The sequence below is a fragment of the Phyllostomus hastatus genome, unplaced genomic scaffold (genome assembly GCF_019186645.2).
Source record: "Phyllostomus hastatus isolate PE091 unplaced genomic scaffold, TTU_PhHast_1.1 phas_scaffold_760, whole genome shotgun sequence".
NCBI lineage: Eukaryota > Metazoa > Chordata > Mammalia > Chiroptera > Phyllostomidae > Phyllostomus > Phyllostomus hastatus.
In genome coordinates, this window is record NW_025334040.1 from 855,845 (window position 1) to 883,608 (window position 27,764).

Sequence of the window (27,764 nt, forward strand, 5' to 3'; positions counted from 1 at the left end):
GATTGTGGGGCCCCAGGCCCAGGTGCAGGTCCTCTGGGACTGTCCTCACCTGAGGGAGGGGCAGGGGAAGCAGAGGCGCCCAGGGGATGTGGGCCTGGCCACCATTGCCACTTGTCAACCTGCTTTCCCCGTGCTAGTCCTGCTGGGAAAGGAGGCCGTACTTCGGACTTTCTGCTGCCTCCTCCCTTTCCCAGGAACACATCATTGCAGACCGTTCCTCACAGATGGGAGGGGGTGTGGCTCTCCTCAGAACTGACATTTTGGGGAACATTAAAAATCTCGGGGGTCAGAGCTGCTATTGGTGAGACTGGAACCACCTTGCCCGTTTCCCTGGTCAGTTTCCAGTGTCCACACACCCGACCCAACTGACCAATGATGAGGGTGGAAGGCAGAGTGACCCATGTGGTGGCACCAGTTGGAGAAACTGTTTGTCTTTGCTCTCTGATGGCTACCAAGGCCTGCCAGCTGTGTGTCAGCCTGTGACAGACCCAGTTCCAATCCCAGGGACAGGCTTTACCTTCCCAGGATGAGTGAGACAGTCCCCTCCCTGGGCACAGTGAAGGTGTCAGGGTGCTGCTGTGAGGGATCTCGTGCAGGCCAGGGGTCCCGTCTGTTGGTAGCAGGGTCCCGTTGTCCTCTCGGGGCAGGCTGCTGTGGGGTCACATGCCTGGTAATACCCAGGGGGTTCGCTCCCAGGACGAAATCAGCCTGGTGACACCGGGGTCAGTTAAACCTCAGAGAAAATAAAAAACTAGCTATTGCTGCTATCTTCTGGAAAACAAACCTCCCTGAGTCACCACTGAAAGAGCAGGGCATTGTGGGTAAAGTTTCCATCCCAGGGCTCACCTTGGGACTCAGCCACACTCACTTGCCTGTGACCTTCCCCAGGAGGAGTAGCTACTCCCCTCCCACCCAGTTTCAAGGACCACCCTCTCCCTCATCCCATCCTTCACTTCCTCCCTCTGAAACCTGAAAACCAGACTGTCCTTCTCCTGCTCCCCTGCTCTGTCTCAGACCAGCAGCAGGCTCATCTCTCACCAAACCCCCGCCTCCTCCTGCTCACGGACCTGACTCTCATCCCCTCCCATCCTACGCTGTGCAGAGGCTGGAACTTGGACACTTAATCGGATTCTTTCTCTTCCCAGTCACATCCTCTAGTGCTCCTCACCTCTATCTCAGTCCAGAACATACCAGGTATCCACCTTGTGGTGAACTTATATGGGCCCAGGAACACTCAGCCATCTGGAGTCAGACACAGCTGAGCTCTGTGTGTGTCCCTGGTGCCGTCCTGACCACTCACAGATTCTCCTGGGCAGCCTGCCTCTGGCATCAGGAACTATCTGCTGGGTGACAGACCATCAGATGACATGTTGCTTTCTAACACAGAGTTTGGAGGCGTTCATTGAGACAATGGGCTACTGGTTCTAGACTGTGCTCCCTGATATGAGTGTGAAACACTAGATTCCGTTGAAATAAATAAACAATGAGGGATCTGTAAAAACCACACGGTGGTGGGGAAAGTCTTTGTCCCAGTGTGCAAAAGGCAGGAGAGCATGTCCCATGTTGGCCTTTCCCTAAGCTGGTCCTGGCAGGGTCTGCCCCACAGTGCCCCCTGCTGGTCTCTGATCCAGGGCCCACCAGCCCCCGGACCACAGCCCGCACTCCTGCAGGGCATCCTGATTTGGCCCTCGAGCCTTTTGGATGTCACTGCCCGCAGCATGAGAATGAATAGGCTTCTCCGTGGAGCTGGGAACTAAGACATTATTGTCTCTTGACAGCCAGTGACTTCCAGGCCGCTCCATGCAGGACACACTCACTGTGTTTATGTTGCCAGAGATTTCAGGTTTTCTTGACATGTGCTCGTGCTTCTTCTGCTTGCGTGGTGCCATTTCACATGGAAGAACTTCTTAATCCCAGTTCAAGGCTCGAAACCTTCACTGCACTATGCCAGTTTGTACTGACACAATGTCTCTGTGAATGACGGGACGTCGTGTCGTCGGTGCGTGCTGGAGACGCTGCTGTTCGACCCCCACCCCCACTGCCCAGGTACCTGCGGGTTGTGTCCCTCTCGGTCGCCACAATCCACACTGTCGGAGAGGACGTGTCCTGTCTTCCTTCTTCCCACTCGGGCCTGCCATGTCCCCTTCAGCACAATTCTGATGATTTATTCCTTGCTTTTTTCAATATATTATATATTTATGATTCTTTTGCCTTTCCCCCTCTTAGTCTAATCTTAAAATTATTTTCAGTCTAAAGATTGAAAAATTAGGCACTACTATAAACAACTTTTTTGTGTGTATATTGTTTTCCCTTTTTCAACCCATTCCACATTGAGTCCTAATGAACTTTTTTGAAAATTGCTCCAAATTTGAACTTGAACAGAAAACAGAGTTTTCTTGATATTTTCATGTAATTTTCATAACTGGTGGTATTGAGTGTTGTGTCATAGGCTCTAGACTTCAATGAACTCAAATGTATTTAGAAATCTTTAAGTAATTAGGATTTGTGTTATTAAACTGGGTACTGTGTATAAGTTATGACCCTGAGAGCCAGGGCCTTAAAGGGACAGGGCTCCCTCCTGTGCCTGGGAACCTGGAAGTTCCTCAAGGATGCGACCTCAGGAGAAATTGGACATGCTACTGTGTGCACATATCAGACTCAAGGAATGATCAGCACATCCTGGGCCAGGCTCAGGGGACAGATAGGGGACTGGGCTGCAGGGCACCTGAAGCTCCTGGCTCTCACAAGAGGGGATTCTCTCTGTCATTCCCAGTCAACATGAGGGTGGAGATATCGTAGCTTCTGCGGACAAAGAAATGTTCTTTTCATTGCACGAGCAGGAAGAACAGGAGTGATTTTTGTGGCATTCCTAAACGTGGAGTGACTCAGAAGCATCAGTCCCTGCAGCTTCACTAGCACAGGGACAGAGAATCCAAACGTGAGCTGGTGCTGTCCACAGGCAGGGACAGATGTGTGGGGTTTGTAATGGGGGGAATGGAGGGGAGATGTTCTAGCACTTCCCATGGACTGCATGTTCCTGGGTCACTGGGTTGTACTCAGCTCCTTTGACCGTGACCACCAGCCTCGTTCTCCCTCAGGCTGCAGCCCTGTGTGATCACAGAGGGTGTGTGCCCTGGCCTGACTCTGGAGACCCGGGGTGGAACTCAAGGGGGTCCGCAATGCCTCCAAGGTCACACACTTAGGGGCTCTGCCTGGGGGTCTGGACCAGTGTCAGACACGCCCATAGTGCCTCTGCTTCTCCCCTGGTGAGAGCTTCCTCAGAACCTTCCTGGGTGGAGTCTTCTTGTGCACACCCCGGGGAGACTGTGCTTCCTGATACTGCAAAGTGCCCCTGTGAACTAGTGTTGGTTAAAAGCTAAAAGGGGACACGAGGAGAGGGAAGGACTCTCCAGGTCTCGTGGACTCAGAAAACACCCCTCATGTAAATTCTTATGGATTCTGGGAGATATGAGCTGTAGCCAAGTCACATCCAGGGACCCACCTCACCCACCTTCTCCAGAGCAGGCTCACGGTTCTCCCAGGAACGCTGGGGCCTCGCCTTCATCCTCTCACGTCCCACACGGGGGTTTCATGTCTTCAGGCCCTCAATCGGTGCACCGATTCTTGCCTGACGTCCTTTTCCCTGACATCACAACCCAGGTACGTGCGAAAATGCTATCCCAGCTCTGTGCCTGGATTCCTCCTAGACCTGCGTCCTCACACAGCACCTGAAGTGCTTTGTCTCAGGGACACAGGGTGCCTCAGGTCCCTGGAAAAGATAGGACGGCTCCGCTGTGACCCCTTGATTCGACTTCTTAACTTCAGACCAACTTGTTATGCTGCCCCAGGCCTCCTGTCCTTCCCACCTTCTGCCACAGGATCAGCCATCCAGGCAAATGTGTGTCCACCCAGGGGCTGCCCAACCCCTCCCTGAGCCCTCCTGTGAGCCCAGAGCTCAGCTCACACCAAAGACTGAGGGGTGTGGAGGGTGGCTTCATTCCTTGGGTGAGCCTTGAGAGGAAGCATCTGCTGAGACCACACAAAGGTTCCTCCTCAGGGGACTCCACCAGGCCACAGAGAACACAAATGCAGAGTCCCCAGCAGTGAGCACAGGGTCCAGTCTGCAAACCCGGGCCCCACTGAGTGAACAGTCTTCCCTGAGCAGCTGTTCAGGGACCACAGCAAAGTCCCACAGTGCCCCCTTGTGTTGGCAAGGACAAACATCTCCAAGTTCCCTGAAGGCCTTGGAGCCCAGGTGGTTCCTGCAGCTCAGCAGGTCACTGACTGTACCCCATGTCTATGATGGGACTCCCCAATACAATGATTCTGATCCACTGTGTATAATCACAGCACAGTCCCTCACTTCACCGTGGAGGCCCCGCCAGTGCCTCATTCCTGACTGCTGAGGCACACATGCCTCTCAAATTCCCATGACGCTGTCTTTCTCAAAGTCCTGCACACAGTATCTCCACAGTCCTCTCACCTCCCAGTCCCACTGCCGGTGGCTACAGATGACTAGATCATATATCTACACTAGCTGGGACCACGCAGGTTCCCCCTCTGCAGTCTGTTATTTATCTTCACTTTATTGCATTCTTTGCATAATTACCAGTTATATTTCACACGTATACATCATGTGAGGCCCCTCTCAGATGATAAATCTTATACATACCCTCTCTACAATAAGTAAGAGAAAATCTTTTGCATCTCATTCCAGAGTTTCGGTGCCGATCAGCATTGGGACTTGTCTCCTCCCTCCCATCTCCCATCTGTGTGCTGTAACGAGCACACGTAGACCCTGGTGTCTCAACTGTAACTTACACATGGACCCTGTCGGGTTACATGCTGGTCAGAACCCCCAAATTCCTAACACTGTCCTTACAGGAGACACGACAACCCTTCACCCTACTGCATATCCAGAAACAGTGTCAGCTTAGACCTACTGGGGGATGACTCTCATCTGCCCAGCAAGGCAGGAACAGTTCTGAAAGAGCTCACGGCAGGGCAGCCCCGCACCCACTGGTGTCATCGCTGGCTCTGTTTGGACCCTCTAACTTCTGATGTAAGTGCCAGTAAGACACCCTATGGGAAACCGTTTAGCCTGTTTTCCTGAGGGAGGTGGGATTCCAAGATGCCCTGTTTGGGAAGAACCACAGGCTCAGCTGCTGGAGCTGGACTCTGGCTGTAAGGATGCTCACTGTCCTCTTCTTCCACCTCCCTTTCTCGATGCCCCGCCCCTTCACTGAGCACCTGGTCCAGATTTCTCCCTGGCAGGGGGGAGCAGACATCAGTTCCATAAGTACGTATGCTCAAAATCCATGACTTTCTCAAGATATGGGCTACTTTTTATTATGTTTCTACTATGTTTCACTCTAGCATTTCTCTTTATAAATCACAACTGTATAATATCACTGATGTTAACCTGAAAACTAAAAGCCAATGTGAGAGGCTACAACCATTTATTTGGGATAAAAAATAATTACAAATCTGGGGCAGAGATTCATGCAGTAAGCCACAATGTATCCAATTATGGGGTAAAGGAAGTGGTTTTTCTGCCAAAGGGGAGGAAATAGTTACAAGAAAAGAAGGGATATATTTCTGTGGAAGTATCTTTAATGAGCCAACAAAGAAATTTCTGCAGTGAAAATAAGCAAATTTATTCTTTAGCTGCACACCGTGGGTCCAGTTCTAAGGAACGTCTTGAATTGTGAGCCCTGTAGTCAGGCTGTCTGCTCTCCAGTCAGCTTTGCAAACACTTGTGTGGAGCAGGCAGTTGCTTTGACACAAAACAAAGTATAGGCATTCCTGCCCTCAAGCACCACAGAGGCTGGAGAAGGAAGATGAACAAGGAACCTCCTCTGGGACGGCGATCCAACTCCATTTCCTAGCATCTCTGCCTCCTCTGCTTCTTTACACCCGATTACGAAGTTGTCTTCATTGTTAAATGTCGGACAAGCCACCCTCAGACCTGACTGTCCGTGTGTGCGTGTGTCCTTGTGGGAATAACCTTTCCTTTGCTGTCCTGCCCCTTACCTGTAAAATTCTTGGTGACATTTGTTCTTCTTTCAAAGAGAACTGGAGGCTGTGTCAGTAACCCCCTGCCGTCTGTGGACACTCGGCACCCTGGCTGCCCTGCGAGTTCAGATGCCGGGACTGTGATTTCATATCCCGTGACCATGTTTGTGCCCAGGCTGTTCAAAGGGCAGATGGTGCCTTGGGACCTCTTCTCACACTGTAACTGTGTCAGCCACTACTACAGAGTCATAGGCAGCATTTCTCCAACCTTGTCCCCCAGGTATGCCCCCAAGAGGGTCAGAGTCGCTCTCTTGCCCAGGAGGTTTCCCTGAGGTCATAGGTGGGGGTCTGGGTGTCCAGAATTGCTTCTTGTTTGTGTCATAAATCAATGAACGTCCTGGGCGCTTGGCCAGTCTTCTGCTGGCACCGGTGTGAATAGTGACTGCTGGTAAGTGCTCCAGTGCTAGAGCCACAGGTGAGAGTGACTGTCCCTCCTGGGGACACAGTCTGAGAGGGCTCCTGAGACTCATAGCCTGACAATTAGACCCTGAAATAAGTAGTATCACGTGTCAAGAATGAAGCATAAAGGCAGAGGCACTGCTCCACAGGCTGGTCTCTGAAATGTCCATGGACCTGGGCAGAGGGTGAAGAGCAGGAGCGGGAGGAGAGGAGTCCAGGCCATGGTGGACACTCTCCAAATCCCCTAGCCTCAGGCTGGGGCTGCTCTCTGGGTGTCCCTTTATCTCCTCCTCAGCTCCCCTGATGAAGGGTGTTTTCGGTGCTGCCATACACAAAATGAACTCACAGCGCCATCCCATTCTGGGTCCTGGGCCCAGTTTGTAGCTTCACCTTCAGGAGGAGGCTGGGGTCATTCTGAGCTCCGACGCTTGGAGGAAGCACCTGCTTCCTCTGACTTGGGAAGCACCTCTAACTTGGGCCATGAGCATCAGCTCAAACTCCATTTAATCAGAACCATTAGAGTTTGATTCAGCCATTGTAGCCCTGAGAAGATCCACAGCGCCCCCTGCTGACATTGTCTTCAGAATATTTATGATGATGTGAGTGATTTCCACCACTAATCTATCAACACATAACAGAAAAATACATAAAATAACAAATAAGCATTCCATGTTCTTGCTCCCTCCAGACAGATTTCTTTTTAAATTACATCTATTGCATTTTCAGTTCCATATTTTCATCTGGGTTCTCTTTATGACTTCCCATCTACTGTGAGGTTCTATCCTTTCCTGACCTACCCGGCCTGCATCCTCCCCCACCTCCTGGGCCCACCTGAGTTCAGGAGTCTCGGAGGGACAGGAACGTCTCTGCTCCAATCCCTGAAGACCAGGATCTGTGCTGTGGGGGACAGTCTAGTAGACACACTGTGCATCAGCAACGCTTCCAAGGAAAGTTTGTGTGCATGCAGTTTGCCTTTAAAGGATTCAATCATCTTGATCAAGACTGTGAAAAGTTGAGTTTTTTTAAAAAAAATAGTTCATTTCTTATTGTGTTTTCTCAATTTTCATTTGTCCCTCGATACCCTCTTTCACCTCCACCCACACTCACCCTGGGCAGGCCAAGGTTTTTGTCCCGCTTCCCCCTCTGTGTGTGTCACTGTGAGGAGCACTATTGTGACTGATCGCACAGTGATAGGCGGCCTCGTCCTCAGGCTGCAGCCCAGAGATGGTCAGGAGCCCTGCATTGGCCGAGGCGTCTTTGGATCCAGAGAAGCGGCTGGGGACCCCAGAGCCCAGACCCTTGTCTGAGTCTGTGTGGTAGTTCAGCAGATACTGGAGAGAGGACCCTGGCTTCTGCTGGAACCAGCGTATCCTGTATCCACCAACGCTGACGTCACTTCTCAGGGTGCAGGTGAGTCTAGTTGTGGATCCAGGAGATGCAGAGAGGGAGGGCGGCTGAGTCAGCACAACCTCGGAGAGGGAACCTGCAGATGTACAGACACACATGGCTACTTGGGTCAGAACATAGTTTAAGCCACTTAGGGACCTAAGCCTTGGGAGCTGGCAGAGGATTGGTGGGTGACCCTGGGCATCTGAAGACTCGCCGTACCTGTGCAGTGGGAGAGAAGCACGAGCACGAGAGGGGTCCAGGCCATGGTGCAAGCAGCTTCCTCTGTCCCCAGATGAGGTCTGAGGTGGGCTGGGCCTCTTTTATCTCCCCCATTGGCTGAGAAGAGGAGGAGCTGTTCACTCTTATTTGTTTTCCCCAATGATGATGAACCTGTTCCACCCTGAGAAGTAGCCAAATGTGAGCCTAGCTGATTGGACAGAGGAGCTGATAGGTGAGACTGGGTTTGCCCCCTGGGAGGGTCCGAGGCAGAAGCAGCTGCTGGGACCTTACACAGACCAGTGAGCAGGAGGCTCTGCCCAGCCCAGTGGGGATGCAGCTGCAGGGTCCCATCAGTAACCACAGGCCCCAAGCCACAGCGGGAGGCACCCACTATCTGGCTCTGGTGGACCCACAGCACCCCTGCTCTCACTGCTCAGAATTCATCTGTGGATGGAAACCCCTGGTCACTGTCAGTCCACAGACATCTCTAGACACACTACGTGCTGCCCACCAGGCCTCTGATATAAACAAAACCACCTTTCCTGAGATGGGTCTCTTGGAGTTCAAGGGGAAGGAGACAGGGAAATCAGGACCACAATCCCATGTGGCCAAAGCTGTAGGAGGGAGGGAGGGAGCAGAGGGCTCTCAGAGCCACCCCTGGGCTACTATTTCAACTGGAGCCCCTCAGAGGGCACTGGGGATTGTGGCTTAGACTGCACAGTGGGGTCATCCTGGAGAACAAAGCATTTCGAGAAGATGGGCAGGTTTGTGAGATGGTGTACCCGGCTTAGCAAATACTCAGATGCGTGAGAATGTGAGGCACTGAGGCAGAGCCTGCAGACTGAGCATCGTGGTGTCAGAGGGCAATGCACTGACTGGACGAGGGAGCACAGGGGATCCAGGTTGCTAAGAACCTTCTCTGTCCTAATGAGTAATCATCAAACATGCATGACCACTTAGGGAGGTGTATTTGACAGGCAACCAACTACACATATAGTGCGCACCATTTCATAAACTTGGCATTTATGTAAACCTGGGAAATCACCACTAATATCAAGAGAATGACTGCACTTGTCACAAGCGGATCCTTATTCTGTGAAATTCCTTTATTTTTCAACCTCTCTCCCCAGTTCCCAAGCAGGCATTGATCTGCATTTTCCCCACAAACATTCAATTTCGTATTTTAGCATTGCATAAATTTGAAATAATATACTATGCCCTGTCTTTATATTTCATCTGGCATTTTGAAACTGAACCCACGCTACATCATACATCCATGTCTTTTCGTTGCTAACAGTGCCCAGTCTGTGGATGATGCACAGGGCCTTCCAACACCCGCCCACGGAGAGATGGGGGTCATTTCCGGTTTGTGGAGATTGGAAGGAAAGCTGCTCTGAGTGTTTGTGAGGCCCCAGGGTAAGCACGTGCAGTGTGTGCGCCTTGCTCTCTGGTACACGGCAGCGGGACGTGCCAGGAGGCAGGTCTGTAACGTTTGAGGAAGTACCAGACCGTCTTGTGAAGCGATTCCATGACTTTCGCTCCCACCAGTGGGGCCTGAGAGCGGGTCCTGTATGGCGTCCCACTATGCACAGTCACTCACGGGACCTTCAGACGCTCTCAGGAGTGTGGTGCTGTCTCCTGTGGCTTCATCCAACGTCACTGACGCCTTCTGAGGCTGAGCATTTCTCCCCGTGCTTATTTAACATTATCATGTTATACTCGGTGGAGCTTCTTTTGAAATAACCTTTTCAGCATTAAGTGACCTACACTAAAGTTTTTTGTTTAGATTAGATATACACTTTGTCTGTCAAAGAGCACAATATTTACAACCTGGTAAAGCACAGTTGATTCGTCTCTGTTTTTTCTTCGGTGTTCCAGCTCAGAACGTTTTTCCATCTTGAGATTTTGTACACATTTCCTGGTGAAACTGTGTTTTCATCTCTAAATGTTAGCAGTTCTATTTCTAGCATACAGGGAGTTTTACTCATTTACACTGATAATGTGTTCCCCTCCTTTACTCCTCTCTTAGCACACAAGGTGGGGTTTAAAACATGTCTCTCCTGATCCACAGATGAAGAAGTCAAAGGAGCCAGTGAGAAGAAAGAAACCCTCACGGATTTTATGTCACAGAGGCCACAGCTGCTGGGTTCCACCCCGGGCACGTGAACAGGGGCTCTGGGGCCCCTGGGGGCAGGCACAGCTGCTCACACCTCAGCACCAGCTCCAGGACCGTGGGGCTCCCCCAGACTCCACATCCGCAGGGCCCCCTGGGTGTTAGCTCACCGGGTGAGAAGAGAAGAATTCTGAGGAGATGGTCCGAGGGGGCAGGGCCTGTCCAGAATGAGCTCCCACGCTGGGCTGCGGCCTGGACGCACGGACTCCCTAAGTCACATCACCTCTGGGCCTCTGCCCACCTCAGGCAGCTTCCTTCTCCCTCCGCATCTTCTGGACAGTTCTCTGCTGTCAGCAGGTGATGATACCTGTGATAGTTTACCTGACTGTAAGCATGTTAGGGGGCTTCCTTAGACCCTCGGATCCAGGAAAGACCCTCTCCGACTCAGGGAGGGGGGATGGGAGTGACAGCAGAGTCACAGACACAGACAGACAGGGGCAGGAAGGGCTGCGCTGGGAGCAAGGTGGCAGGTCTGTCTGGTTCCCAGGGACCTTGAGGAGGAGCAGGAGGAGCTTCCCTCCTGGAAGGTTAGGGTTGGAAGGGCTCCAGGCCTGTTCAGTGCATGGACCTCGCATACCTGACTCTAGGGGGCAGCAAAGCACCAATTCCCCATCAACCCCCTGAGTCCTGGCTGACCATCTCCTGTGCACAGCATACAAAAAGGACTGATTCTGAAGATTTTTACTTTAAGGAAGATCTGCAAGACTAGCAGCTCTGAGGGAGCCGTGGCCATAACTGAGACATCTTTTGAACAAAAGTTGCCTTAATATTAGAACAGGCAAACAAACCGAAATAAACCAACAAAAAAAACTTTCTCATGTGATTGCTCCATATGAATACAAAGCCCTTTGTAACACTCTTCATTGGGAACTGAGACTCTGCAAGATACCCACACCCCGCCCCTGGGAGGTAAGTCGCAGAGCTGAGCTGGGAGTTGCTGTGCAAAAATGTTCTCACGCTGTCGTTTATAATGCGCGTTTGGAGACTCCTTGGGATACGCGTCAAACCTCAAATGGGTGAGCTTGGTGTCGAGTTCAGGTATAACATCCCTATTAAAGGCCACATTTGCATCTTCTTGTGATGTAGTTGAATTAATAAAATAATAGTGTAACTGTAATAGTCAAACCCACTGTTAGCATTGTCTTGTTGCCTGGAAGCAGCTGGTTACACAAAACTTAGAAGAAACAAAATTGAGGCTTTTGTAGTGAAGGGAATTTTTGGTTATTATGAAAGTGATTGTGAGTTCACCCCTTTTTGGGGGGGCAAGTAGAAGCTGAAGTCCATAATTCTCAGTGACCACCATGTTATAGCTTAACCACCTGGTACAATGTAATTCAAAGGTGCCCATAGAAAACGGCATTAAGCATTAGCAAGAGAACTTTCCTCAAAAATTTTAAGATTGCCCTCATTTCACTTCATGTGAGGTATTGCATGAAAGTCTAAATGGGTCTGTTGTGTTCTAACACTAACTGCACCGCTCCAATGGAACAGTGCAGACCTGAATGTGGAGACGTGCCTAACCCTCCTCTTAGAAATTCAGAGGAGTTGTCATTTCCATATTTTGTGCAATTATATTATATCATAATGCAATGTGTGTGTGTGTGTTCCTGCCCTAATTCCCGAAGCAGAAATCCTGAAACATTTGTAATGCCCTGGGTGGCACAAGTGTCCCTTTCCCTGACATGGTGACTCTGGGCGGGTTCCTTGGTGGGGCTTGGTCACCATAGAGACCAACCCTAATCAGAAGGTTGGAATTTTCAGCTCCAATCCCACTCTCTTAACAACAGAGGAGGGCTGAGATAGAGTTCATAATTAACCATGTCTGTGATGTGAAAACCCCATACAATTCCTCAATGTATGAGACTGTGGAGCTTCTGGTTTGACCAACGAATCCACAGCAGCAGGGTGACACATGCCAGCATCACAGGGACGGTCACTTTTATGCTCAGGAGCTTCCCAGACCTCATCACCCCTGCACCACTTCATCTGCCTCTTCCACTCTATCCTTTACCCCACTCTCTAACAATCTGGTAGAGTAAGTGTTCCCCTGAGTTCCACGAGATGCTCTAGCAAACTAATCACACCCAAAGGCAGGATCATGGAACCTCCTGATGCAGCCAAATCCCACAGAAACTGGGGGCAGTCTGCAGACGTCCTGTTCATGATTGGCATCTGAGTGGGGACAGTCCTGTGGGATGGAGAACTGACCTATGCATCTCACATGGGCTCCAGGCAGATAGTGTTAGCACTGAGGTAAATTGCAGGGAAGACAGCTGGTGTCTGACAGAATCTCTTGCTGTGATGAAAAATTCCCTCACATTTCGTGGCCACAAGTGTCAGAAATGAAGCTTTCAACGTGAGTAGTAAAGAAGGTAAAAATGGAGGACAAAGTGAAGTTCTTTTAGTTAAAAAAATATTTCTTCTTCTTCATTTACTCCAAATCCTGTTGGCCTGTGATCTCAGGCTCTGTGATCTCCCATGGGTGTTCCTGGGATGACATGTGCTGCCTTAGGTGACAGCCTTAAGCTGTGGGTTACGCTTTCCTCCTCAAGGACAAGTGTTGCTACAGAGAAGCCTCCCCTGCAGGGGCCATCACTGAAAGGGAAGTTCAAAGCCAATTTCTATGGGTCCAGGGGTTTCTGTCTCACTTCCTCGTCATCTGAGCCACTGTGAGTAACTGTAGCTGCTCCCACTGCCATGACCTATACCACAGTAATAGTCGGCCTCGTCCTCAGCCTGCAGCCCAGAGATGGTCAGGAGCCCTGCATTGGCTGAGGAGTCTTTGGATCCAGAGAAGCGACTGGAGATCCCGGAGCCCTGATGCTTGTTTGAGTCTGTGTGGTAGGACAGCAGATACCGGGGAGGACCTCCTGGCTTCTGCTGGTACCAGAATATAGCATAGCTGCCAACACTGAAGCCACTGCTCAGGGTGCAGGTGAGTCTGGCTGGGGCTCCCGGAGATGCAGACAGGGAGGGCGGCTGAGTCAGCACAGGCTGGGAGAGGGAACCTGCAGACACACAGACACTTGTCAGTGATGGGGCAGAACCAGTGGAACCTTCTCAGGAGATGGAGCAGGAAGGGAATGAACTTGGGAACCGAGCCCTGGTCCCTGAGGCCTGTCCCTACCTGTGCAGTGAGAGAGGAGCACGAGGAGGAGAGGAGTCCAGGCCATGGTGCACACAGCCCCTGAGCCCACAGTGGGGCTGAGCTACTCAGGCCTCCTTTTCTCCCCACCCTCTGCCGGGGGAGGGGCTGTCCATGCAAATGTGTGTCCATCCAGGAGCTGCCCAGCCCCTCCCTGAGCCCTGGTGCTGGAGCTCGGCTCACACCCCAGACAGAGAGTGATGTAGGTTGGCTTCACCCCTTTAAACATAACGGGGATCAGACAAGATCAGGTGCATTCAGGGTAGCATGGCCTTACAGAGTGTATGAATGAACCTCAAACACTAATTTGAAGGAACATAAACACCCCTATGTTCATTGCCCCATTACTTGCAGTTGCCAAGATATGAAAACAGCCTAAGTGTCCATCAGTGGATGAGTGGATACAGTAATTATGGGACATTTACACAGTGAAATACTGCTTGGCTATAAAAATAAAGAAAGTTTTACCCTTTACAATAGTATGGATGGACATGGAAAATTTTATGCTGTGTGAAATAAGCCAGTCAGAGAAAGACAAATATCATGATTTCACTCACATGTGGAATGCAATGAAAAAACTGAACTAATAAGCAAAATAAAGACACACTCTTAGATAGAGACCAGGGTGACAGCTAAGAGAGGCAGGTCAGAGGGTGGAGAGACTGAGCAAAAAGGAAACAGGACTCATGGACAAGGACAAGCGTAGGGTGATTATGGGGGGAGGGGTGATTAAAGGGGGACTGAATGGTAATGGAAAAATATGATCAAAGAAAGAAAAAGCCTGGGGAGGCAGCACCTGCTGAGACAATGCCAAGGTCTTTGCTCAGAAGATCTGCCAGGCCACAGAGGACCCATCTGCAGAGTAACAGTCAGTCAGTTCCGGCCCCTCCCCCAGCCCCACGCTCCATTGAGTAAAGGGTCCTAGCTGAGCATCTGTGTAAGGAGCCCTGGACAGTCCCACAGCGCCCCCTGCTGGTCACAGTGCACACTCCTCACCATGGCCTGAAGCCCCAAGAGCCCTGCTGGTCTCTGCAGCTCAGCAGGTTGCACATGGTTCCTTGGGCTTCATTCCTAAAACCAGAGCGACTTTATGATCCAGAATTCCACTTGTGGGTATTTGTCTGAAGAAAACTAAAACATCTCTAAAAGACATGTGCAACCCCAGGTCCAAGATGGCATTGTTGTACAACAGCCAACATATGGAAATTGCCTAAGTATCTGCTGATGTGTGAATGGCTAAAGATCATGTCATTCATAATATATAATGTTAAATCAATGTACAAATGAGCCTTTGAGAGAAATGGAATCTTGTCATCTGACACAACATGAATAACTCTTAGGGACATTATGCCACGTAAATAAGTCAAACAGCAGGACAGACACCCTGATCTCACTTATATGTGTAATCTGATCAACAAAAAAAAACTAATAAACAAAAGATACAGAGAACAAATTGGTGGTTGCCAGAGGCTGAGGTAGGGTGTGACACAAATGAGTGAATAAGTTCAAAGGTACAAATTTGCAGTTATAGCATAAATCAGGCCCTGGCCAAGTAGCTCAGTTGCTTAGAATGTGTTGTGATGAGGCAAGGCTGTGGGTTCGCCATGCTCAGGACACATACAGGAAGCAACCAATGAATGTGCAACAAGTGGAACAACAACATCCACATCTGTGTGTGTGTGTGTCTCTCACTGTCTCTCTCTTTCTCTTTCTCCCTGTCTCTCTTCCACCCCCTTCTTGCCTCTCTCTCTAAACGCATTTCCCCAAAGAAGCCATCATTATTGTTTTTAGAATGTTATACAAGCCAATATATGGGAAAAAACAGACTCATCACATTGGGCAACACCATGTGCAATTCCACTCAATGGACAGGACAATAAAATATTTATGAGTGAAATAGTTCAGGAACAGGCACATTTGTAAATATTTCCAACTGCGGTCGCACGTGCCCATGAATGAACCCTGAGTTCATACTCACATCTGCAACTCTAACACGTCACTGCCGGGAGAATCACACGTCCTCCCCCTGGTGATACGTGTCAACCTCCACTACTGGGGTGAGCAGCCTGGCTCCCACCCGCACCCACCCACTCACGTGATTATGCAATGACAGTGCACAGCACAGCCACACCTGCACTGTTACCTATACCCCCTGGGAATCCACTTTGTCCCTTGGAGCACAGTTTTATGTGCAGTTTCCTGTGCTGGTAGTGTGACAGCAGCCCCCACTGTGACAGGTACTTTACTCAGTAACTTTTCTCCCCACCCCTCCCCTCAGGGCAGGGGCTCATGCCTTCTCAATGCAAACTGATGGGCTCCTGTCACCTTCCACATTCCACCACGGGACCCTCAACCTCCTAACCTGCATGTCAAGTGCACACGTTCAGGTCTGTCATTGTGTTTCACAGTTTTCACGCATTTCACAGCATCATAGTGCCATTTAGGTGACATTACATTGTCATACAGAATAATTCACTTGCTCCTTCTTTGTTTTCACACAGTCAAATTTACAACAGATGTTCATACTCTCCCTACAGTTTTGCCTCTTCCAAAATGTGACATCATTAGAATCATGTTAAAAATGACATCACCTTTTAAAAGGAAGCCCCTTCTTGGAGGACCTTACGGCTGCTCCCGGCTTGGGGTGAGCCCACACACAGCTGTAATACACACCCACGCACGGCCTGGTGGTTGCTCTCAGGGTGGGGAGACTGTTGATAAAGACACTTTAAACTTTCACATGCAGGTGTTTCTCTGAACAGAAATTCCGATTTATTTTTATAATGTCATTTTATTTACTGTAACTTTTTACTTGCGATATAATTGATATACAATATTATATTAGTTTCAAATGCACATCATTCTATGTTGATAAATATTGCAAATTCATCAGCAAAATGAGTCTGCTTAACTTCCATCACTACACATGGTAACAATGTTTATTTTTTCTTGTGCTATGAATGTTGGGGATCCACTCCTTCAGCTGCGTTCACACACGCACGGCCACAGCATCTCTGCCCCAGTCCCCGTGCTGTCCACGACGTCCCCCGGACCATTCATTTCACACCTGGGAGTTGGTTCTCTCTCACTGCCTTTACCCACAAGGCCACCTCCTTCATCCCAGACCTCTGGAAACTACCAATCTGTTCTTATTTTATGCTTTTACATGGGCATATTTTACAGAAAATTTATTGAAAATCAGAAGACACAACAAAGCACTCAGCAGTGATTACACTGAAGGACATTATAAAGTGAGATGCAAACAGCTGACTCATCCTTCATGCAGAGCACACACAGTGCTCAGGCCCCGTGGTAGGTTTAAGGACCCAACAAAATGTTTTATTTATTTGAACATCACAAGAAAAACTGAATGCAAATCAGCCTTGAAGTAAACTGTCTCCATCGTGTGGGAAAATGGACTTTCAGTTTCATTTAGGACACTCAGTCTGGGAGAGTGCTGTTGTGAGTGACTGTGAGGACAGAAGGGAGAGAAGCATCCTGCAATCACAGACAGTGTCCTTGGGGGAACCTGGGCCAAAAACATCAACCAGAGAATGAGCAGAAGTCACAGGGCACAGGCTGAGCCTAAGCAGCAGCAGCTGCAGTGTTCACCCAGCTCCCAGATGACACAGGGGTTCTTGTCTCACTTCCCCACAGGCCTGCAGCACTGTGCGACCGCTGAGATTGTCATCATAGGTCTGGCAGTAATAATCAGCCTCATCCTCAGCCTGGAGCCCAGTGATGGTCAGGGTGGCTGAGCTGCCAGACTTGGAGCCAGAGAATCGGTCAGGAACCCCTGAGGGTCGATTGCTATTAGCATAGATGAGGGTTTTGGGGGCCTTTCCTGGGAGCTGTTGGTACCAGTGCACATTATTACCCCCAATGTTGGAGCTGCTTCCAGTGCAGGAGATGGTGACCCTCTGTCCTGTGTTCCCCGACACTGAGAGTGGCTGAGTCACCACAGACTGGGCCCAGGACCCTGGGGGACAGAGACACACAGAGATGGTGATTATGAGTCTAGAGACAAACAAGAAAGTACAGTATGAGTTTGACGAGGTTGCCACCCCCTTTCCCCACATGCAGTCACCTGTGCAGTGAGCCAGGAGGGTGAGCAGGAGAGGGGACCAGGCCATGGTGGAGACCATCCCTGAGTCCTGCCTTCTGTGGCCCCACAGCTGAAGCAGGGTTTCCCAAAACCTCTCCCTTCCCTTTGTACTCTGAGAGAGGAGGACCCATTTATGCAAATGATTCCCCAGCCACGCCTCCTCAACTATTTCATTCCTCCCTGAGCCAAAACCACCTACCCCTCCCCCAGGACCCTGTGCCTGACTGTGAGGTGGGGCTTTGTGAGATCTGTGCACTGGGGAAGTCACATCTCTGAGCCTCAACTGGCTGGTGTCAGCTCAAATCACCCCAGTTTCCTCAATAGCAACACTCGAGCGCCCTCTACTGCCCAGGCCCATACTCCATCGTGTGTGGTGACAAGAACCCAAAAGAGACAGCCTCTGACTTCCACATTCTGTCCACTGAAAACTGCCTTAGGGCCAGGCCAAGTGTCCCATCTTGTGCCTTCCCCATCACCCCAGGGCACATTAGTGGTGTCCTCAGAGACCTCAGGATCAGCCTCTCCTCACCTCCCTGGGATTTCCATGCTCAGGAATAACGTGCTGTCTCTTACTTAAACCCTTAGGCCAGTACCAAGTCCAGAGCAGTGACCAGCCCCAGGCAGGCATGTCCCCTTCTGTGCAGGACACGGGTTCGTTGCTCTCTCGTGTAAGAGGTCTCCTTCCCTGTGGGTCCCCAGCAGAACTGAGGAGAAAGGGCCCCTTCTCTCTAGGGATGGGGAGGTTATGGGGAGAAAGCCTCCCTGCTCCTCCCTAGTGTGTGATGTTGAGTGCACCTTTGTCATCATCCCACCTGCAGGGGACCCTCGGTCCCCACACACGGTGAGCAGCTATCCCTCCTGGGAGCCTGCCCTCCAGGTCACAGTCTAAGGTTGCCCGGGACCTTGCCCTACGGCATTGTGCGTGTCACGTCTCTACGAGTAAAGAGGACAAACATGCAGAAAGTTCCAGGAAAAAAATTTAATTGCTATGATAGAATTTTATTAAAACAGTTTATAATTAGTGACCACTTACCCAAATTAAAATGCATGTATGTTATAATGCATAAATGTCACCTGAGTAAGATTTGAGTTAAAAATACAACCATGATAACTATTTATAGCAATTGTGGTGAAACTTGATAGAGAAGCACGGGGAATGCAATCCCTTCTGTTCTTGGTTGAAGAGGAGTGCACAACATTTTCTACAATCCTTCCATTTTACAGCTGTGAGCTGTGCACTGTGGTCTGAGCTGCAGATAAAAAAGCTCCAGTTGGTGACCAGCCAATCCCCGTGAAGGGCTGCATTTCTTTCTCTTCATTTCAGACCCTTCCCAGTAACAGAAAAGCCACCGCAGACACAGCCTCCAGGAGAGAGGGTGTTGGTTTCAGGCTTGTCTCTGGGGAGGGCACCCCTCCAGTCCCTGTCACTTGTGTCCAGAATTCTCAGAATAAAGAAATTGCCCTGGCCGGTGTTCCTCAGAGGGTTGAGCATGGGGCTGTGAACCAAAGCGTCACCCATTCGATTCTGAGTCAGGCCACATGCCTGGGTTTTGGGCCAGGTTCCCAGTGGAGAGCACCAAGAGGCAACCATGTGTTGATATTTCTCCCCCTCTTTCCCTTCCTTCCCCACTCTCTAGAAATTAATAAATAAAATGTTTTAAAAAAGTTGTTTACTCAGCATCCCATTGACAGCCACACAAATCCAACTGCTCCCAGAAATTTCTGACAATGATCCCTTGTCTGAGTCACGAAAAAGTGCAGACATAACTGGCAATATACCTCATGTCACAGGCGCTTTTGAGAAAGAAGGGTTGAGAAGGAAGGTGTTGAGCCTGGCTAGAGGTGTCCCAGGTGGTGACTGAGTGAGGGACAGCCCAGCCCTGAGAGCACAGGGAGGTCGTGTCTCACGTCCCCACACACTGGGAGCACCGCCAATGCAATCAGCAGCCTCCTGCACTGCCTGCAGCCCAGAGACAGTGGGGAGGAGGGCTGAGCTGCTGACAAGGTCAGAGACTCACCAGGGATGCTGAGCATCAGACTCATCCCAGTGGAGCAGGGGTCCCGGGCACTTCCTGGAGGACCTGGTAACAGGACCCAGTGATACCCCTGTCTCTGGTGTTTCCTGCTGAGGGAGATTCTTCCTCCTAAGGACTCTGACCCTGAGGATGCTGGGTCTGCGCCGGCTGAACCCTGACTTCTGCAGGGACAGAGAACCTGAGACCAGCAGAATCCAGGATAATGTACCCTCAGGGAGAGGGGAGAGCTGAGTGTGTGTGAGAGTGTGTTTTTGTGTGTGATTGCGCCCTGATCTGTGCATGTTATATCATCCTCATGCAAACAGTGCTAGAATCACGCTCCAGAGTGAGAGACGGAGAGAGGTGTATGTCCAGTGCGCCCTCAGGGAGCCATTTCCTCAGAGATGAAGCATGAGGACAAGGGGCATTCTGTTCTTTTTTTTTCTGTCCCCTGAGGTTGGTTGACAGAGCAAATCCAACCCTGGGGCCAGTTCACTGAGACCTCCATGGTCCTGGAGCCTGGACTGAGGAAGACCACTTTCCCTGGCAAAATAAAGGCAAGAAGGAGAAAGTTCGTGCAGATTCGCTCTGGTAACAACTGAGATTAATCCCAAGGCCACGTCCCGTGGGGGCAGTGAAATCTGACAGTACTCTGTCTGCAGGACCAGACCCTGGCCATGGGGTCTTCAGGTCTCAGGGAGCACAGGACAGGGGTGAGCAGTCAGCCCCTTCCCTCTGCCCTGACCTCACAGCCAGGCCCACAGTGGCATGTGGCCCCCAGAGACTCCCTGGGATGGCTAAGAGTAGATGGTTGACTTTCATCTTGGAAAAGGGCTGACGCTTGGCACTTCAGCAATCTGAGAAAACATGCATGTGGTGGAGTGAGTTCCAGGGGACTGAGAAAACCAATGTTCTTAGGAAGAAGAAAACGGTGGCATTTGCTGAAATATGATATCCAATCCCCCCTTTGCTTATGGTGTAAGACACCTTGTGCAGAGTCTCAGCGTGTCTGACTGAGGAATGACACATGCACCCAGAGCTTATTTCTGTAAATACTCAAACTTTGGGTGAAAACTTCATTTTTTGGTATAAACTATAATTGTGTTGTCATATTTAAGACATTGAGTGCAGTAGGCAGTGAAAGAGAACAATATAAGTTGTAAATAGGAATAATGTTGAAAGAAATTTTATGCTGATCTCACTTCTGTTAAGTTTCCTCCCTAGAAATAGACGCCAGGAGAATGGACAGCTGTCATGACAGCTTTCATGACAACCAGACCTCTCAGAAGCAGTCTCCGAGCGCCCCCTGGTGTTGAGACAGAGACACACCAGAGTGCCATAGGGTGAGCAGAGAAAGCTTCTACTGCCCCACTCCTCTGCCCCTGTCCTCCTTCCTGCCTTAGAACCAAGCCAGGTGTGCCCTCAGGCAGCTTCGTCATAATCTCAGGGCAGACATTTTGCTCTACACAGACACCCCGGGGTGAGTCTGTCCGTGTCCTCCTTGGCTGTTCTGTGGTCAGGGCAGAAGTCTGGTGTCTTGTACAAACTTCTCTGAGATCAGGAACAAGTCCAGAGCACTGATCACCCCCATAAAGACAGGTCCCCTTCTGTGCTGGACACATGTTTTTTCTTATATTGACCCCTCCTTTGCGGCCAGAGCTCTCTTCCCTGTGGATACCCCAGAGCCTGAGAAGATGGGGGTCCTTCTGTCCAGGGATCAGGAGGGGGAGAAAGGAAGCCCCTGTGGATGCCTAGTGGGCGGTGCTGTGGACCCCTCACTGTCTGCCGGGATCTCCACCTGGAACAAGTGAGCCCCTCACCGAGAGCGTGGTTCCCTGTGAGACTCTGTGCCCAGGTCACCGCCATCCGTCCTCAGGGGCCTCCCAACCTGACCTTGTCTGCTCCTTTTCCATGTGATCAAACACAGCAAATGTGCACTAGGTTCCGGAACAAAATGACTTTAACACTCAAACTCTTTTACAGGGGATGATGAAAACTGCATGTGCACATTTGTTGAGAATGGTATAGGAGCCAATCTCTGGCAAAGGGCAGACTCATCACCATGGCGAGCCATCTCTTTCAACTCTGTGAAAGGACAGAACAATGAAACACAGAGGAGCACAGTGATGCAGGAACACGCACGTTTATAAACATTCCCTTGTACAATCTTCTCCCTCCATGACACGGAACAGGAGTTCCCTCTGCTATCTGCAGCTCTAACAGGTCACAGCTTAAATCAGTCAGGCTCCTCCCCTGGTGACAAGTGTCAATTTCCATTACTAGAGTGAGCAGTCTGGCTCCCACCCGTGCCCACCCACTCACGTGATTATGTAACCACAGTGCACAGCACAGCCACACCTGCATTGTTACCTGCACTTCCTGGGAACTCACTTTATCACCTGGAGCACAGTTTTATGTGCAGTTTCCTTTGCTGTTGGTGTGACAGGCACCCTCACTGTCACAGGAACTTCGGTCAGTAACTTTCTTCCCCATCCCCCCAGGGCGGGGCTCATGCCTTCCCAGTGCAGACTGATGGCTGCCTGTCGCCTTCCACATTCCACCACGGGACCCTCCACCTCCTAAACTGCATGTCATGGGCACATGTTCAGGTCTGTCATTGTGCTTCACAGTTTTCAGTGAATTTGACAAGGTCGTGGTGTGTTTAAGTGCCACTACATTGTCACGTAGAATAATTTTATTACTCCTCAAGAAATACCTTGTGTTCACACAGTGACGGCTTCTCCTTCTAAAGCCACGTGGACCACAGGTGTTCATGCTCTCCCTACAGTTGTGTTTTCCAAAACGGGACATCATTAGCATCACACTGTGAATCACACCCCCTCCTAAAAATGAGCCAGTTCTTGGAGAACATCTCCACTGCTCCCAGCTTGGGGTGAGTCCACACGCAGCTGTAATACACACCCATACACTTTCACGTTGGGGAGACTGTTAATAAAGACACTTTAAACTTTCACGGGCAGGTGTTTCTGTGGACAGAAATTTGGATTTATTTTCACCATTTCATTTTATGTACTGTAACTTTTTATTGAATTATAAATGACATACAATCCTATATTAGTTTCAAGGGTACAACATTATCATTCCATATGAATATATTGCAAAATCAACACCAGAGTCAGTCTAGCTGACAACTCTCCTCAAACATAGTTACAATTATTATTATCTCTAGTCCTGAGAAAGTTTGAGGTCTGCTCCTTTACCTGTGTTCACACGTGCATGGCCACTGCATCTCGGCCCTAGTCCCCGTGCTGTCCACAACATCCACAGAAGCAATTAATTCAAAACCAGAATGTTGCATCCTCTGACTCTTTTACCCACGTGGACCAACCCTTTCCATGTCTGGACACCACCAAATTGTTCTAATTTTATACTTTTATAAGACTACATTTTGCACTAAAATCTGAAGACAAAACAAAGCAGTCAGCAGTGATTACACTGAAGGATATTACAACACGAGACGCCAGCAGCGCTGACTCATCCTTCACGCACAGCACACATGGTGCTCAAGCCCCACGATAGGCTCTGGGCCCAACGCAATGTTTCCTTTATGTGAACATCACAAGAAAATATTAATACAAATGAGTCTGAAAGTCAACTGTCCCCAGCAGGAGGGGAGATGGACTTTCAGTTTTACTTGGTCCCTTGGTCAAGGAAGGTGCTGCTGTGAGTGACATTAGAGATGGAAGGAGAGGAGAATCCTTCCTCCCACAACGTCCCTGGGAGAACCTGGGCCCAGGACAGCAGGAGAGAATGAGCAGAAGGCACAGGGCACAGGCCGAGCCTGAGCAACAGCAGCTGCAGGGTTCACCCAGCTCCCAGATGACACAGGGGTTCTTGTCTCACTTCCCACAGGCCTGCAGCACTGTGAGACCATTGAGACTCTTGTCCCATGCTGAGCAGTAGTAATCAGCCTCGTCCTCAGCCTGGAGCCCTGTGATGGTCAGGGAGGCTGAGGTCCCAGACTTGGAGCCAGAGAATCGATCAGGAACCTCTGAAGACCTATTGCGATTACCATAGATGAGGAGTTTGGGAGCCATTCTTGGAAGCTGTTGGTACCATTGTACATAATATCCCCCAATGTTGGAGCTACTTCCAGCACAGGGGATGGTGACCCTCTGTCCTGGGTTCCCTGACACTGAGGGTGGCTGAGTCAGCACAGACTGAGCCCAGGATCCTGCAAAACAAAGACGCACAGAGATGGTGATTCCGGGTCCAGAGACAGGAGCAGGAAGAAGACCCCCAAGTGTCCTCCCCTTATCCAGTCACCTGTGCAGTGAGCCAGGAGGGTGAGCAGGAGAGGGGACCAGACCATCATGGAGTCCATCCCTGAGTCCTGCCTTCTGTGGCCCCACAGCTGAAGCAGAGCTTCTCCCAAACCTCTCCCTTCCTCTCCTCATACTCTGAGACTGGGAGGGCCCACTCATGCAAATGAGGCCCCTCAGCTTTCTGATTCCTTATTGGTCCCTCAGACAGGCCCCTCTGTGGTTGCATGGGGAGGGGGTGGCAGGATTAGGGGTGTGTGGGACCCAAGGCGTAGAAAGGTCACAGTTGTGAGCCCTGAGCAGAGGGCACAGGTAGAGCTAGGTGACTGCAACCAGCTCTATCACCCCAGAACCCTCAGGAACAGGCCAGGAGCGCCCCCTGGTGTTCAGACAGATTCAGACGATGGTGCCACCTGGTGACCAGAGCCATCAGAGACAGCTTCTGCCCCCTGCTCTGCCCAGCATTCTCCTGCCTTAAAGCCAAGCCAGGTGTATCCCAAGGTAGCTTTCTCATCACCTGAGCGCAAAATTTATGTTCTACACAGACACCTCAAGATGAGTCTGTCCATGTCCCCCTCGGCTGTTCTATGGTCAGGACAGAGGTCTTGTGTCTTACACAAACTTCTCTGAGATCAGGAGCAAGTCCAGAGCACTGATCACCCCCATAAAGGCAGGTCCCCTTCTGTATTGGACACATGTTTTTTCCTTATATTGTCCCCTCCCTTGAAGCCACAGCTCTCTTGTCTGTGGTTCCCCCCACAGCCCTGAGAAGATGGGGGCCCTTCTGTCCAGAGATCGGGAGGTAGAGAAAGGAAGCCCCTATCGATGCCCAGTGAGTGCACGTCACTGTCTGTCGGGATCTCCACCTGGAACGAGTGAGCCCCACACCGAGAGCATGGTTCCCTGTGAGACTCTGTGCCCAGGTCACCGCCATCCGTCCTCAGGGGCCTCGCAATGTGATCTTGTCTATTGCTTGTTCGTAATATCAAAGATAGCAAATGTTCAGTTAATTCTAGAAAGAATGAAGTGAGCTTTCAAATCACTTTGGTAGAGATAGATTAAAACAGTTTATAAGTCATTTTTGAGAATGGTGCAGGAGCCGGTATCTGGCAAAGGGCAGACTCAGGACTGTGGGGTGGCATCCCTGCACACCCCGCCAGCAGACAGGGCAGTGGAACGCATGCGAGTGAGCCAGTGCAGGGACATGCACGTTTGCAAATGTTTCTATGTGCAGTCGTCTGTCTCCATGAAACCACGGCTGAGTTCACACTGCTATCGGCAACTCTGACACGTCACTGCCGGGAGCATCACGCCTCCTCCCCCTGGTGACAAAGGTCGATTTCCATTCCTGAAGTGAGCAGTCTGACTCCCACTGTGCCCACCCACTCACGTGATTATGTAACGACAGTGTACCTGTCCCTCACTGTCACAGGTACTTCAGTCAGTAACTCTCCTCCCCTCTCCGCCCCGCAGGGCAGTGGCTCAGGCCTGCACAGTGCAGACTGATGGCTGCCTGGCACCTTCCGCATTCCACCACGGGACCCTCAGCCCCTAAACTGCATGTCATGTGCTCACGTTAAGGTCTGTCACTGTGCTTCACAGTTTTCAATGCATTTCACAAGGTCATAGTGCCACTTAGGTGCCATTACATTATCACATAGAATAATTTTATCACTACTCAACAAATAGCTTGTGTTCACATAGTGACCTCTTCTCCTTCTAAACCATGTGTGCCAGAGGTGTTCATGCTCTCCCTACAGTTGGTCTCTCCCAGAATGGGACATCAATAACATCACACTGTGAATCACAACTGCTTTTAAAAATGAGCCACTTATTGGAGAATATCACGGCTTCTCCCAGCTTGGGGTGAGTCCACACGCAGCTGTAATACACACCCATACACTTTATTAACAGTTGGGGAGACTGTTAATAAAGATACTTTAAATTTTCACATGCAGGTGTTTCTGTGGACAGAAATTCTATTTATTTTATATAAATATAATTTTGTTTTATTTACTGTATCTTTTTAATTGAGGTATAAATGATACACAATATTATGTTAGTTCGGCTACACAACCTCATCATTCTATATCGATATATATTACAAAATCATCACTAGGTTAAGTCTACCTGACATCTGTCACTACACATGGTCACAATCTGTGATATTTCTTCTGCTGAGAAAGTTTGAGATCCGCTCCTTCAGCTGCGTTCACACACGCACGGCCACAGCATCTGTGCCTTGGTCTCCGGGCTGTCCACGACGTCCCCCAAACCATTCATTTCACAACTGGGAGTTGGTCCCCTTTAATTCCCTTTACCCACCTAGACAAAACTACCAATCTCTTATAATTTGATACTTGTAAGGGGCCATATTTTGTACTAAAAATCAGAAGACAGAACAGCAGGTCACCGGTGAATACACTGGAAGACATTATAAGATGAGAGGCAAACAGCTGACTCATCCTTCACGCACAGCACACACAGTGCTCAGGCCCCGGGATAGATTCAGGAGCCCAACAAAATGTTGTATTTTGTTACCATTACAAAAAATAATGAATACAACTTAGTCTGAAAATAAACTGTCCCCAGCTGGAAGGGAGACAGACTTTCAGTTTTGTTTGGACCCTTAGTCTGGGAAAGTGCTGCTGTGAGAGACTTAGGGCAGAACACAGAAGAGATTCCTTCAATGCCAGACAGGATCCCTGGGTGAACCTGGGCCCAGGACAGCAGCCAGAGAATGAGCAGAAGGCACAGGGCACAGGTGGAGCCTGAGCAGCATTGGCTGAAGTGTTCACCCAGTTCCCAGATGACACAGGGGTTCTTGTCTCACTTCCCCACAGGCCTGCAGCACTGTGGGACCACTGAGACTATCGTCCCATGCTGAGCAATAATAGTCGGCCTCGTCCTCAGCCTGCAGCCCAGTGATGGTCAGGGTGGCTCAGCTGCCAGACTTGGAGCCAGAGAATCGATCAGGGACCCCAGGGGAGCGATCTTCATCATAATTGATGAGGGTTTTGGGGGCCATTCCTGGGAGCTGTTGGTACCAGGACACATAATTACCCCCGATGTTGGAGCTGCTTCCAGTGCAGGAGATGGTGACCATCTGTCCTGGGTTCCCTGACACTGAGGGCGGCTGAGTCAGCACAGACTGGGCCCAGGATCCTGCAAAACAAAGACACACAGAGATGATGATTATGGGTCTGGAGACAAAGAAGAAAGTACAGCATGAGTTTTGCCCAGGGCCCCATCCCCTGTCCCCATATTAGGTCACCTGTGCAGTGAGCCAGGAGGGTGAGCAGAAGAGGGGACCAGGCCATGGTGGAGTCCATCCCTGAGTCCTGCCTTCTGTGGCGCCACAGCTGAAGCAGGGATTCCCCCAAACCTCTCCCTTCCCCTCTTCATACTGTGACAGAGGGAGGGTCCACTCATGCAAATGAGACACTCCCCACCCACAGCTGTATGATTCCTCTCTGGGCCTAAGGCAGGTGCCTCTGTTTGAGGAGGCTATGGGTGTTTGCAGGGTGGGGCCGTGTGAGGCCCATGGGTGGGGGAAGTCACAACTGTTAGCCTAGGACAGAGGGCACTAGGCAGTGCCAGGATATTGGTAACAGCTCAAAACACCACTGGCCCTCATAACAACACCCAAGCGCCCTCTAGTGTCTAGGTCAGGCACAGCATTGTGTGACTTGGTGCCCAGAACCCATCAGAGAAAACCTCTGCATCCCAGGGCTCTCTGTCCACTGAACCCTGCCTTAGGTCCAGGCCAGGGGTCCCCTCTTATGGCCTCCCCATCACCTCTGGGCATTTAATGCTCTACTCAGCGTTCTCTGGTTGCATCTGTCCTCAGCTCCCTTGTGACTGATGGTTCAGTGGTCAGGACTGAGGTGCTGTCTCTCACACAAACTCTTAGGCCACTATCAAGTCCAGAGCAGTGACTGGCCCCAGGCCTATTTGCAGT

The 27,764-nt window shown here is 50.3% G+C and overlaps 4 gene segments (V, D, J or C); all 4 read right to left on the reverse strand.

Moving 5' to 3' along the window:
- Positions 1–12,895: 12,895 nt before the first annotated feature.
- Positions 12,896–13,439, reverse strand: LOC123810962. The segment is given in 2 exon segments: positions 12,896–13,263; positions 13,383–13,439. Coding segments are annotated over 2 exon segments (399 nt in total).
- A 2,760-nt stretch (positions 13,440–16,199) lies between these two features.
- Positions 16,200–17,598, reverse strand: LOC123810794. The segment is given in 2 exon segments: positions 16,200–17,379; positions 17,488–17,598. Coding segments are annotated over 2 exon segments (429 nt in total).
- Positions 17,599–23,295: 5,697 nt separating this feature from the next.
- On the reverse strand, positions 23,296–23,912 carry LOC123810927. The segment is given in 2 exon segments: positions 23,296–23,715; positions 23,808–23,912. Coding segments are annotated over 2 exon segments (393 nt in total).
- Positions 23,913–26,546: 2,634 nt separating this feature from the next.
- On the reverse strand, positions 26,547–27,188 carry LOC123810935. The segment is given in 2 exon segments: positions 26,547–26,968; positions 27,078–27,188. Coding segments are annotated over 2 exon segments (282 nt in total).
- Between the last annotated feature and the right edge of the window lie 576 nt (positions 27,189–27,764).